This window comes from Seriola dumerili, unplaced genomic scaffold, assembly GCF_002260705.1.
Source record: "Seriola dumerili isolate Sdu_G_001 unplaced genomic scaffold, Sdu_1.0 BDQW01000017.1, whole genome shotgun sequence".
Taxonomy (NCBI): domain Eukaryota; kingdom Metazoa; phylum Chordata; class Actinopteri; order Carangiformes; family Carangidae; genus Seriola; species Seriola dumerili.
Genome location: NW_019174272.1, coordinates 10,208,480 through 10,222,424, shown reverse-complemented (window position 1 = coordinate 10,222,424; position 13,945 = coordinate 10,208,480). Strand labels below are relative to the sequence as shown.

The window sequence follows — 13,945 nt, the reverse complement described above, 5'->3', positions numbered from 1 at the left end:
CTTTGCCGCCTCACCCTTCCTGCTCCTGCAGCACAGTCAGTGCCACGCCAGCCCTCCTGAGCTCTCCGCAACCTTCAACACCACAGTCAACTGTTATACCTCACTGACCCCGCCCTCACTCCACAGCTACACCCAGTCACAGCTGCATGCCGGTCATCAGTATTTAGCAACACTAAAGGCAGGCCACAACCTGACTGGACACAACAGCTACACCCTCCTCCCAGTACAGCACAGGAGAGGCTTTTTGTAGAGTAAGGGCTTGCCTGTATGTCTGCTGTTACACTAGGAAGTCATTAGACCGCTAGTGACGAAAAATGGTGAACTGACCAGCAATGAAATCCTCTACATCATCTTTGCCTTCAGTTCACATCTGAAGGAGCAGCATGGAGAAGAAACCAAGTCTGAGTGCCTTCTGCCCGGCTCTTCCTCACAAATATTCTTCCACACTTCACCCAGTTTCCAGTCTGTTAAAGGGGAATTCTGGCAAATCTTTGCTACTTTACAACAGGAGAAGTTTTGAGAAATAATCAGTGTTTTTCCTTTTTTTTTTTTTTTTTTTTTTTTTTTTGTTGATTTTGAATATTTTGTAGAAACGTGGGCTCCTGCAGAACAACAAACCAAAATTTAGAAATGTTGGAATTTCCCCCACAACCATGAAAACCTTTGATAGTAATTCAGACAGACGCAGCCTTTTTTGCACCAAGTCTTCCACACGTTACAGTACGATACTGATGCCTCTCTTTCAATGGATAAAGTGCCTGTGTGAGTTTTGATGCGGGGGAGCAGGAGATGAGTTCTTCTGTGGGCCAAACCTCTGCAGAGGCAGCATGGAAGTGTCTTCTCACTACAGTCTGTGAAGCTGAAGAATCAATGAGTTGTTGCCAAATATGTTTCAGAGCCTTTCGATTGCTTTTTTTTTTTCTTTTTTTTTTTTTGGGTCATTGGAACAGACTGATGCTGCAGACAGATACTACATCAGCATCTGATCACGAGTGACTGATTTTCAAGCACAGAAATATGCTACATGCTACAACACAAACACACTCTAGTGGTTTTTCACTACTAGATTCATGAAGGTGGACTAATAGTCATTTGGTGTGTATGGAGTTCTTAACACTAATCTTACAACTGTATAATATGAGTGTTTGCATTTTGTAGGCCTGCACTTAGACTTCATTAGGCACATACAGCACACAGCATCAGTTCATCAAAACCAGAATGAGTGAGTAGAATATAGTTTTTTTCTCATAGCGTGTGTTTTGTTTGACAAGACAAGTTCTGTTTAGATCAGAGAGCCTAAAACTTCATCAGCCTCAGGCTTTAATTAAGAAAAATAGACTCTCACCCAGGAGTTTCATGTTGGGAAGATGTGCTCTAGTTTTTGGAAAAAAGCAAAGACGGATTCACAGGTGAAGACTTGTGTTTGTAGGGCAATGCAGCATCTCATTAAAGCTAATAATTCAGTTTATTGGGAAGTACAGTTTTTCACTTTCTGGCAGAGTTAGATGAGAAGATTGATAAAACTTTCATGTCTGTACAGTGCACATGAAGCTAGAGCCTGCAGCTGCTTAGCTTATCTTAGCATAAAGACAGGAATCAGGGAGAAACAGCCAGTTTGGCTTTTTCCAAACGTAACAAAATCTGCCTGCCAGCACCTCTAAAGCTCACTAATGACCACAGTATAACAAAAACGTGAGTGTAAAAATGACAAGTTGTCATTTCACGGGTGGTTATGTGCTGGACTTTTTCTTGGCTGGAAGGTGTGATGTTGACAGAGCCAGACGAGCTGTTTCCAGTCCTCATGCTAAGCTGATATATTTATTACAAATTTGACTTACAAACATGAGTGGTATCCATCTTCACATCTAACTTGTGGTAAGGAAGCAAATAATCACATTTCCCAAAATGTCAAACTATTTCCAGCAAATGCAAAATTGCAAAACCTTTTTTTTTTTTTGCACATGAATGACACAATATGCACATGTGACTGGAGAATTCATTTTTCCACTGACTCCACTGTGTTGATGCTGATGCTGTGGTAGACAGGTAGTTTTTGAAATTGTTAGTATGACTATCATTATAGAGAAACTTTATAGCACAGTGTCATTTAAAATGTCTGATTTCAGTCACTGCAGAGCTGCTGCTGACGGCTGTGAGTGAATTGTGCCTCAACACACCAAGTTCACTGTATTTATTTGCATGGTTTCCAATCCAATCATTGTAGCGAGGTCATTTGCTTTATTTGTGTGTATATGAATTTATTCCACAGACAGTGAGTAGCTGCACTGAGATAAGCTTTTTTTTTTATTCCACACTAAACTCCTGCCTTAACAGTTCAGCCGAAGCTTCTGCCAGTGAAACTGTGACACTTCATCTTTCCTCACCGGGCGCGTGTGTCGCCGTGGAAACGGTTTCTGGAACAAGGTGCTTCTTGTTTGTGCCTCTTCAGGAACACTAATAGTGAATGGTGGTCATGGACTATTTTCGGGGAAGTTGGTCGAATTCCCTCGTGCGTCTGGTGAAGGTGACTACACTCTGTTTTGATCTGGATCAGATGAAGCTGGTATCCATAGCAACACATCAGAAACCACAATTTGTACAGCCGCTTCTGACACTCAGTGATTTAAAGTTAGCACAAGAGCCTGCAGCAGTGGCGGCCTCTGTTTGTGTGCGAGTGAGTTATTTAATGACGTTTGAAAGCATCGGCTCTCCGTTGACGGATCCTGTGATGCCATAACGCTGAGGATCATCAGCCAACAGGTTTATTGTGTTCTGCTCGATTCCACCACTGGCCCACGTGTTTTACACAGAAACATGTGAGAGCCACAGAATGATTGTGAAGCCTCTCCATCCTGGAAGCGGAATGTGTTTTGATCACGCTGTAGTGATCCCGGGACTTTACGAGGTCCACCGTGTGCCGACGTGGAGTGATTGATGAACAGTGAGCCCGGCCTGCTGAGAGAGAGAGAGAGAGCAGACGGCACATTCCACCTCCACACAATGCAGCCACGAGGGACGTGTTACAGTGTTTGTTGATGCCCTTTAAGTGTACGGCTTTACCACGAGGCAAATGTGAACATGTGCATTATGACTTAATTGGGTCCACTTCATCATGCTACATTCATTTTTCTTTGTTTACTTGAAGATGCTCTGAGAATTCCACTGAACCTGCTTTAATTTGTCTTTTTGTTTCCATGTTGCCTTGTTTTTGTTTTTTTTTAACAATCCATGCTACATTCGTTTTTGGTGTGAAGTTATTTTTTTTTTCAAGAGGAAATCCTGATCACACTACATGCAGTGCTGAAATGTTCCCATGTCAAAGTTAAAGCTGAATGAATAAACGCGTTTGTGTGTGTGTGTGTGTGCGTGTGTGTGTTTGTGTGTGTCTGTGTGTGTAAAGGGACTAAGCTACAGTATTAAGTGCACACAATGATGATAATCAGTTGTAAAAAAAAAAAAATTTGCTGTCTGGTTTTATGTTGCTTTATTTTTTCTGGCAATAGTTATTAAAGACCATTTGAAGCAGCCATGTTTGTTTCATCACTGTCTCAGAAAGCGGTTTCAACTTTACCTCGTTTCATTTTTACAGTAAAAGATGAATGGTGTGAGATGTTTGAACAGTATGTAGACTGTGTCAAGGCTCTGGCACTGAGTAATAACTGGATACTTGGCAAAATATCTAATTATACTGGACTATTTGACTCATTGCTCTGAAGTGTCAGAGCAGACACACCGAGTTTAATGTGTCATGACAGACTCATCTGAACACAGGGCAGCTTTGAGCAGATCCGCCCCTGGAGAGGAAACGGACGCACTATCAGCCTGGTGTGTGTGCGTGTGTGTGTGTGTGCTTGTGTGTGTGTGCGTGAGAGAGCGAGAGAGAGATAGATAGAGGGAAGGAGGGAGGGCAAGAGCAGGTCTCATCTGTCTGAAGTCCATCACTATAGAAGCAGCATCACTTCTTCCAGACGGAGCCGGAAGCATCGATTAAAGCTTCAGCAGCGCGTTAAAATGAGCGGAGGGTTGACTGATGAAGTTTCACAAGTCTCTCAGCGGGAAGTGAAAACGATCATTTGCATGTTTATTTTAGCGCTTTCAACACCTCATCGTTAAAAGCGCTGTCGGATATTATAAGTTCATCAGTCACATCTGCATTTAGTCCGAACATCAAGAACAAGAAGGTGAGTCATTTTAACCAACACAATGTTTTGTTCTAGTAAAACCTGGATTTTAAATGTTGGAGTTAAGATGTATTATCAATTCGTTCAGAGTTAATGCGATCTCAGTCTTTATACTAGGACTACCTTACACATGTGGCAGACTAACATGAGTAGTGCGTGAGTTGTACAACAGCTGAAAGCGTGTAGTGACTGTGGTTAAAGTTGTCGGTTGCCGGTTTCCTCACCTGCACAGTTCAGCGCAGTGAACACAGCTCTCCTGCAGAACAGTGGGTCCGTGAAGTCCCTGAACCTTCACCAGAGTTTCAGAATTATTACTAAAGCTCTTCCTCGTTCAGATAAAAACACACTTGATCATATAAACCATGTGGTCTCAGTGTCCATCACCTTCATCGAGCTTTTAGGAGGGGTGGAGCACAATGTTGTGAATGCCGTTGTAACACTCTCCTAATAAAGAAAACAATAAAGCTGTGAATACAAGACTTAGACAAAGGGTGACTCTGCAAACCAGGGACTCAAGATGTAGTAATAATAAAACTAATGATGCATCAATTAGTTTATATTGTACTTAATTACTGCAATTTCTCTATAAAGAAAATCAGTTAATAAAAATATGAAAAATCAATTGACACATGATAATCCTGGGGATTTTGGTGCCACTCAAGAGTCTGGAGCCGATTGGTTTCATCACCTTCACCTTTACGTTCGAGCTAAATATTTATTTAGGCAGGTTTAAATCAAGCAGGACTAAAGTTGATCCAAATCAAATCCAGACTCGAGTCTCGTTTTAATCTGCAATAGAGGACAACGACTAACACCATCTCACATCTTAGAGGTTTGAAACATTATTTTCAGAAAGTCCCATTTATTAAAACTAAACCAAAAGTGCCAGAAGCACTGAAGATGCACAGTAGAAACAGTGACAAGTTGCAGAAACATGACAAGAAAGCCAACTCTTCAGTCACAAGGTTTTTACCACAAAAGGTTTATGTAGTGGAAAAAAGTTGTGTCTACATCTCCTCAGTATGATATGATGTTAAATGATGCATCGTTATAAGTCTCTTCTTTTCCATATTAAGGGCCCAGAGTGTCAATTACCACAACTAAATTCACACAAACAGGAAGTCACTGGGGGTCTACAGCTACTTGTTTTCAGGGCCTTATAGTGTGTTAATCTGACCACAGGGCTGAGTAGAGCAATAAAGACAGCGTTGCGTCACACAGATCTGCTTTCAGTATCATCTGCAGAGTTATTCTTTCTGACTCTGCGTGGAGCCTCTCGCTCAGAGGCTCTGCCGGAGCTGCTGGTGCTCATGGACACATTCTTGTCAACACAGCTGCCTGTGCTAGATGCTGCCAGTGGCCATGTTGTCACTTTGATCGTACATCATCCCCGCACAGTGACGGGGCGGCAGGTTTGATGTTTCCTGTGTTTCCTCTGAAATGGCAGCAGTTGGCCAATTGAGTGATTTGTTTTCTTGGTTTCTTTTTGTGGGCAAATTCACTCAAACTTGAATAGATTTGTGATGGCACTTTAATTCTTAATTCACATACTGATTATACAAAACATCTGAATCATGTATCTGAAGACAACCATACCTTCAAATTTCCCTTAAGTGGCCAACGTGAACCAGATCTCGTCCTTAAGAAAGACCTCACTTCCCCTGGTTTCACTATTAATCCCTGGAGCTTCACTGATGTGTTTCATAATTCCGTCTCAAGAAAGCTTGTTATTGTAGGATGCATTGCTAGCATGGGAGAATCACTGCTGTAGTTTTCAAAGATTCATTATTTCCTCTACTGTCCTCTGGGATTTTTGTTTTGGACTCACCGCTGCTGCATAAAACATTATAACACGCTGCAATATAACACCCAAACTCCACTGACATCAAGACAAATAAATACCCGGGGCTCACAGGAAAGAGACCAACACAAACTTTATTTGTAAGTCAAATAGAATGAACAAAAAAAAAACGTCCTGATAGCTATCATCCTTGAAATAACAAGTCTTTGGTATTAATAAAAAGGTCTCATCCGACCCAAAGGGAACAGCCTGACTGGGAGAGCAAAGACCTCTGTGTTCCAGCACAGCTGTTATCTCCTAAAACTCTGTATAACCTCAAGAAACATTCCCTCTGAGGGAATTCAGTCCCGCAGAAACAGCAGATTTCTATTTGTTAAGCCTTTTATGGCTGATATCAGGGAATCTAACTACACGTAATGACCAGGAGCCATTTTTATGTAACTTAGAAGATTGTCAGGAGTAAAGTTCTTCACTGTGACTGAAGAAAAGACACATTTACGGATCCCACAACAAGCACCGGCTGCAAATAGTGACTTAAAACTACTGTACAGTGATTTAAGATTTAAACATATTCCCTTGGATGACACATTGTTCATTACGATCCATGACGTCATACAGTCCTTCCAAAACATGCCTCAGAAGGTGTGTGCTCCTCTCTGTCACTGGCAGTCATCTAATTCTTCAATTAGCTTTTATTCTTAAACTTCCAATAACTAGAGCTAAATGACTAGAGGACTGAGGTACAGCTGGTCCCGTACAGGTGCAGTTTGGACTGAGGAGGCGGGACTCCGCAGCCCTGCAGGCAGTCCTGACAGGTGTTTCGAGAGATGTTCTCATGTCATTTTTTCCTTCCTGATACCTGAGCTTGTGTATTGGCTGATACTGAGTTCTAATCTGATACCATTGCATTTTTTTTTTTTTTTTTTTAAATACACAGCTGTAAACTACTGATCGTGATGGATGATGGATGATTGCTGTCATTGTTGCACGGCTCAGGTTAAACCCTTTGTAAAACATGAACAGATACATTAATCCTTCTTTTATTTTCTAATTTGACCTCCTATCTTAAAAAAAAAAAAAAAAATGAAATAAATAACACTTGCTACATGTTGTAACATGTTTCCAAATTGTTAACATATTGCTAATAACTNGTAGTTCTCCTCACATGAGTGCCACCCCATCAAAATGAAAGCCTTGCATTCAGTACACGTTGCCTTTTTACTGCTGGGACTTTCCAGTGTAACATGTTTCCAAATTGTTAACATATTGCTAATAACTAATGTTACTCTATTTACTGTAAATACTCTAAAAACAGTAGCTGCACAGCAAAGCTTCCTTTCTGTTTTAGGGCGGAGAAGAAGAATAGATTTCTGGGTAAAATGCTGTTTTATCTGGATGTGAGGCATTTATGATACTAGTTTCGTATTGGAACAACTCCAGTAGCTCTGATGACGTGTTGTCCTGAGTGTACAAACCAAACTTTTCAGTCTTTTTGTCGTTAAGCACTCAGGAATTCATGTGGGCTTTTAGGGCTTTTTAGCTGGAAAATCACATTGTCATTTTCTGATGAGATCTGTGAGAGTGAACCACAACAATAAAGTAATAAAACATGAGGCCAAAGGCCAAAACCAAAACAATTAGCTGAGAGATACAGCAAGAGCTGCAGTTCTGTCAGGAGCTTTACAGCCACATTGACACATTGATAATATCTAAAAAAAAAACCCAAAAACAACCTAAGTTGTGTAACACACAGTACATGGTGTTGACATGGTGAGTGTTTGTGTGTACTATGACTGCATCACATGTCTTGTCTAATTTGTCTGGGGACTGCAGATGAAAATGAGCTTTAACTCTGGGCAAACAGTAACTATGGTAAATATCTGATGCAATTGTGTGTCTGCTTCACTTCCTTCATTGTCAAAGCATTTCCTCTTTTTCATTTCTGCACCTCTTCAGCCATCAGCCAGCATCTCCAGCCACATAATGTTCCAGTGATCTGCGTTGTTGGCATCATCTCGGCCCCTTGAGAAGTTCATGGGAAAAAAACAGTGAGGGGAAGGACCTAAACAGAGAGGACCGCAGAGCATCTCTTTTCACCAGGAGAGCATGGAGGCGACTGTGCCCTGCGTGAGGACGACGGTGGAATGACAGATTATTGTGCGGTTGAATAAAGCTCTTCATCAGCTGTTTGAGCGGAGCAGGTGTGGAGGAGCCGCTGCAGCTGCTTGCAGACGCTGGTGGATGTTTGTGGAGGTGAGGAGGCTGAGCTCAGCGGCTGCCAGGCTGCAGCTATGGTCGTTGAGGCGAGGTTTCCTCCCTCCTCATCAGTGACCTCGCCGTTTGTCTCACCATGCCGGACGACCCCGCCGCCTCCGTCCTCTACATCATCCTGGAGCTGCTGATTGCTGTGTTCTCCGTGCTGGGCAATGTGCTGGTCTGCTGGGCCGTGTGCCTCAACAGCAACCTGCAGAGCATCACCAACTTCTTCGTGGTGTCGCTGGCGGTGGCAGACATCGCCGTGGGCGTCCTGGCCATTCCCTTCGCCATCGTCATCAGCACCGGCTTCTGCTCCAACTTCTATGGCTGCCTGTTCATCGCCTGCTTCGTCCTGGTTCTCACACAGAGCTCCATCTTCAGCCTGCTGGCCATCGCTATAGACCGATACATCGCAATCAAGATACCACTCAGGTCAGTGACCCGGAGGACACCAGTCTGCACACTTTGTTATCCGTCAGAGAGAAACAGTGGGAAGTTTGGTCCCATATTCTCATAAGACTCTTTAATTTAACTTTCCGGATTAGTTATAATGTCTCAATAAGAACTTTTGGGTTGCCAGGTTGTCTCACTTGAACCAACATCTATGTATATCTGCAAATTTCCCCACTCCCACTGTGGGACAAATTTAAAAAAAAATAATCTTATCTTCATTATCAACATGGACTATGCAGACTTGATAGAATAAAAATGATGTATTAACAGTGATAGCTGCACATTAGAGGGATTATTCATAAGTGAGAAACCCATGATCACAGAAAAACCACCAAAGAGATTAGTCACAGCCCGGCAGCACAAAAGTTCTGCTGAACTGTTTAATTAATAACTGATATATAAAGCATTAGTAAATTATTTATTAACTATTAAGAAGACTCGTTAAACCCTTTATAAAGGTTTTCTTCATCAGAAAATGGTATCAAAAGAAAAAAGATGTTTTAGGAAACAAAATAAGAATGTAATTTTTAAACAAAAAGAATGCATTTAAAATGTACCATAACTTGTTTTATTTCTTCTTCTTCTCCTTTCTCTGTTTCTTCTAATCTGTTTCTTACTCTCTTGCAGCGAAGGTCTCACAATATAACTCCATATTTCATTTCTATCAGTAACGACATGACTTTTGAACCAGAAAGTCTTGGCTGAGGAAGTGTGTCCAGAAATGGCGTCTCCCGCGAGGCCGTGTCCCCCCAGAGCAATCAGCAGAATATTGCTTTAATTGCTTATACAGACTGTGTAACCCTCCTCTGAGCCTCTGTGTAATCTTACTTTATTACTTTGCTGTTAAAACATGCCGCTTGTCAGACTGTTTATGTTGAACGTCAGCTTTGATTTAGCATTCAAATCTGCGAAGTATGGTACGTCTACAGCCATTAAACCTGTCACCTAATGACATGCCGACCAAAAAGGGGGATGCTGCAGCTCAGGCTGTGACCTCATCGTACTAAACCATTCACCCTCGGTCCCGCATCGAGCTCGGCCTTCCTTTTTTTCACACAGTCTCCTCCTCCTGCTGAAGATACGTGAGGGTTCGTCTATGTTGTTTTTTGCATCCCTGATGGGGGGTTGTTTTTGCAGCATTACCCTTTGCACTTTAACATCTTGAGAATGCGATGGAAACGAGCCAAATATCTCAGCTGCTCTCCCACACTTTGTTACGGGCGCACTCAAAATAGACTCTTCCTTTGAGGAGTTCTGAAAGACTTTGTTCATTTATCTTTTTTCTCTTTTAGTTCCAGGATGAGAAATGCTTCCACCGAGTAATCCAATCAGATGAGCCGATTATAAATCAGGAAAAATTCATTCACATGATATACAAAACACGATTAATTCAGAGTACAGTTTTTATTAGGGGTTTGCTTCTGGGGAAAACACATGCAACCCTAAGATGGTTTTGAGCTGATGCTCGATGTTTATATCGTCTCCAGGTACAACAGTCTGGTGACAGGCCAGCGAGCTCGAGGCATCATCGCCATCTGCTGGGTTTTATCCATCATCATCGGTCTGACCCCAATGATGGGCTGGCACAAGCTGCCCGGGAGCAGCAACAGCACCTGCAGCCCCGGCCTGATGAAGTGCCTGTTTGAGGAGGTGGTGGTCATGGAGTACATGGTCTACTTCAACTTTTTCGCCTGTGTGCTGATCCCTCTGCTGCTGATGCTGGCCATCTACCTGTGCATCTTCATGGCAGCCCGTCACCAGCTCAAGCTGATCGAGGTGAAAGCGGTTCATGGGGAGAAGTCGCGCTCCACGCTGCAGAAGGAGGTCCAGGCTGCCAAGTCTCTGGCCATCATTGTGGGGCTGTTTGCGGTTTGCTGGCTGCCGTTACACATCATCAACTGCTTCACCCTCTTCTGTCCTCAGTGTCCTCGTCCGCCGCTCTGGATCATGTATGTGGCCATTATCCTGTCTCACGCCAACTCTGTGATCAACCCTTTCATCTACGCCTACCGGATCCGGGAGTTCAGACAAACCTTCCGTAAGATTATCCGGCGCCACATCCTGGGCCGGCAGGAGCTGCTGGAGAGTGGCAGCAGTATGCGCAACTCCACCCACAACAGCATCACAGACTCCATCAGACTCAAGGCGAACGGCCTCAGCTTTCAGCTTTTCACTGAGCACAGCAGCAGCAGCAGCTGTGAGAGCTCCTACCACTGCCCTACTCAAGTCTCTCCTGTAGGGGGAGGCCTGGTGGCGGTATCCCACCCCCCTCTGTCAGTCATCATCTCCCACTGTCCTAAGATGGAGATGTGTCCATTGCAAGCCCTCAGACAAACTCAAATCCCAGTGGCTCCTCATCAGCAGTCTGAGGATGACTGCAGCGGACCAGCAGTCATGGAGGATAAGGACAGACAGAACCTCGGCTCTGCCCAGGTCGCATCGCTGTTCAACAAGCAGGACAGGAGGAGCTACTTCAGCGAGGTGGCAAAGGTGTCCTGACGCAGGGACGTCGATGTCAAAGGACTGGGATAAATCCCGATCCACAGTGGAATTGGGAACACTGTAAATTGATCATGGACAACGAATGTCACTGAGATAACTTAAATCTCCTCACCACAAAAAAACTGCCTCCACAATTTAAACATAGTGACTTTTTAATTTAAACCATTCTATTTTTAAGGTGCAGGCACTTCACACATCAGAAGCAGCTACAACATCACGAAATGCTTTCTCTTTCTCTTTGTGAATAGTTAGAGCTCATTGATGCACTTTGACCAGTGAATTTGTGAGACCGACCAAAGCTCAGCCAACATATAGGAGAGGGACAGTATGGAAAAAGCATTGATCGTCCCTCTTTGTTCAACTGCAGGTTGACAGATGCTCCCTTGTGTGTGAATCAGTTTGCTGTTACTGATCTCAACAGTCCTTTAGTTAAAGACAAATCTTGTTATTAAATTATTGATACTGTATTTTTTTTTTTAATTTCCAGGGATGTTGATGTAAACACTGTCTGATGGATTTCACCACAAACCACCACTGAAACATGAGCAGAGGATTATTTCTTAAACAGTAATGCAACATCACTTACAACATGTTTTAGCTTCCTCCCGTCCTGTCGCCCTGCAGGATGCACAGACACCAACCTGCCAAGCAAAGTTCATGCTTAGAGATTTCTGTCGTTCACATTATAATTTCAGCTTTTTCTGCAGCAGTTTATGTGCATCACCAACAGAAATGAATGGGTTATGGTTTTATTTTGAGCCCTGTGCTGTTTCTAATTGGACTAGAAAAATTAAGGACAGTACCTTCACCAATGATGGATAAAGCTTCACATAAACCTCAGAGTTGGTGATGTAATGCTAAAATGTAAGCTTTGTATTTTTGTGATAATGTGACTTGATTGTTTGCTTATTTAAGTCAAATTTATGATGACCTCTGACACAGTTTGATGGTAAATAATTTGTAAATGATTACATTTTAGACTTCAGTCAAACTCATGGAAGAATTTTCTGTTTCTTATTATTTCTGATGATTTCATCCTCAGTCCAGTGCAGCTATTACCTTCTGTGTTTTCACGAGGACACTGGCACAAAGTCCTGTCTTGAAATAAACCATTCCATTGTTTTCAAAGTGTACGTACTGTATTTACATCCAGCAACGGACATGCAATGTTCCCAGTCATTCAGTAGCTGTAGGAACGGTTCCAGGCTGCCCATTTGGCTTGTCACCAGACCGGCTCATGTTTCATATCAGATCTGCCAGTCCACAGAACTGAGTCAAAGATCTGGTTTGCTCATTCTGGGAAATGGTTAGTTAAGCACTCAAACTATCTTTGGAGTTCTTTATTTTCCCAGCTTTCATTGCAATTCCCTCGTGAGTTCAGGTTACAGGGAGCAGAGTCTACTTCTTTTTGAAAACCTCCCCTGGGGACTTTAATGCTTTTTTAAAGATTCACCACAGAGACCTCCTGAGTCCTCGTGCTCTGATTTGCTTGTCCCCTCAGCTGGGTCATATGAAGATTTCATTCAAGATTTTTATACTATTGCAGCTCTATAGGAGATCTGGTGAGAAAACTCAGTTGTCAGTGCAGAAGATCCATACATGCTTTCTTATCTATTTGTAAATCATTTAGTTTAAAGCTGCTCTAATAAATATTTTATATCAAAGGAATATTTTGACATTTTGGGAAATACGCTGCTTTCTTCCCTACGGTCACCAATCAATACTAACTATGGAGCTACAGCCATCAACCTTAATGCTTACCATAGTGGGAACAGAGCAAAGAAGTAGGTTCTGTAATGGAGTTTGTTTTTCTTGCAAACTGAATAGTAAACTTGGACCGACTCCCTCAGCTCCAGAATCAAGATGAAAACTCTCCGTCACAGGTATCACAGCAGAGCAGAGTCGGGTCGAGCCATTCAACGTATTAGTTCCAATCTGTGGCGGGAAACAATAAAACCTTTTTTAGTCGGTCTTGACATCACTTCCCAACAAGTAGCTATAAAGTCCAGAGTGTTGGTCTGTCTGTGTGTGGAGACTCCATGGATACAAACAACAGCAGTCCCTTGTCCTCTCATTTAACAGTCTTCAGCTCTGAAAAGGAGGAGAAGAAGAAGAAGAAGAGGATGCAAACTGTGTGTGTGTGTGTGTGTGTGTGTGTGTGTGTGTGTGTGTGTGTGTGTGTGTATTTGCCATCTCGACAACATGTAGGCCAGTACAGCCTCTCCCTCAACACTTATTTAACAGCCTCTATTGTTGCACTTTGTGTCCAGTCCAAGCTTGTTGCTCCCTGGGCTCAGATGCTTTAAGCTGCTGGAAGTGGCAGCACCAGAGGAGTCAGGAGCAGAAAATGTTTGTCACTATTCTGTTTGGAGGTTAGTAACGTTACTGGATATATCTATCTAATCAACGTGGGATTACATATATTTGAAGTTTGATTATTGTATTTGAGTTTCCTGGAAAACTGCAACATATAATAGATATGTTGGTAAATAGTTGCTTTGTTTCAGCAATCAGTATTTAGTTGTGAACTGTTTTTTTTTGCCAGAGTAAATGTCTGAGTACAGGGACAAGAAAGACACTTGTTTTATGAAATAATCAAAGTGCAAATTTTCTGCAATATTCTAAATGTCTCGACAGACAGCGGGATGGAAATGTTGAATCTCAACTGTAGGCTGATAAACTTCCTTCATCATCTAAAGGAGAGGTGTGGTCTGGACTTTAAAGGTGAAATTTGTTGTGGTATAATTTCCAC

The 13,945-nt window shown here is 42.5% G+C and overlaps 1 protein-coding gene across 1 annotated transcript; it reads left to right on the top strand.

Moving 5' to 3' along the window:
* Positions 1-3,915: 3,915 nt before the first annotated feature.
* Positions 3,916-12,297, top strand: LOC111231930 (adenosine receptor A2a-like). Its single transcript, XM_022759214.1, has 3 exons — positions 3,916-4,181; positions 7,939-8,670; positions 10,179-12,297. Exons 2-3 carry the CDS (start codon positions 8,333-8,335, stop codon positions 11,188-11,190), a joined length of 1,350 nt encoding a protein of 449 aa, XP_022614935.1. The 5' UTR covers positions 3,916-4,181; positions 7,939-8,332; the 3' UTR covers positions 11,191-12,297.
* The last annotated feature ends 1,648 nt before the right edge of the window (positions 12,298-13,945 follow it).

Coding starts and splice junctions, on each gene's coding strand:
- LOC111231930 (XM_022759214.1), top strand. CDS start 8,333: ATGCCGGACGACCCCGCCGCCTCCGTCCTCTACATCATCCTGGAGCTG. Junction 8,671..10,178: donor GCAATCAAGATACCACTCAG/GTCAGTGACCCG, acceptor TATCGTCTCCAG/GTACAACAGTCTGGTGACAG.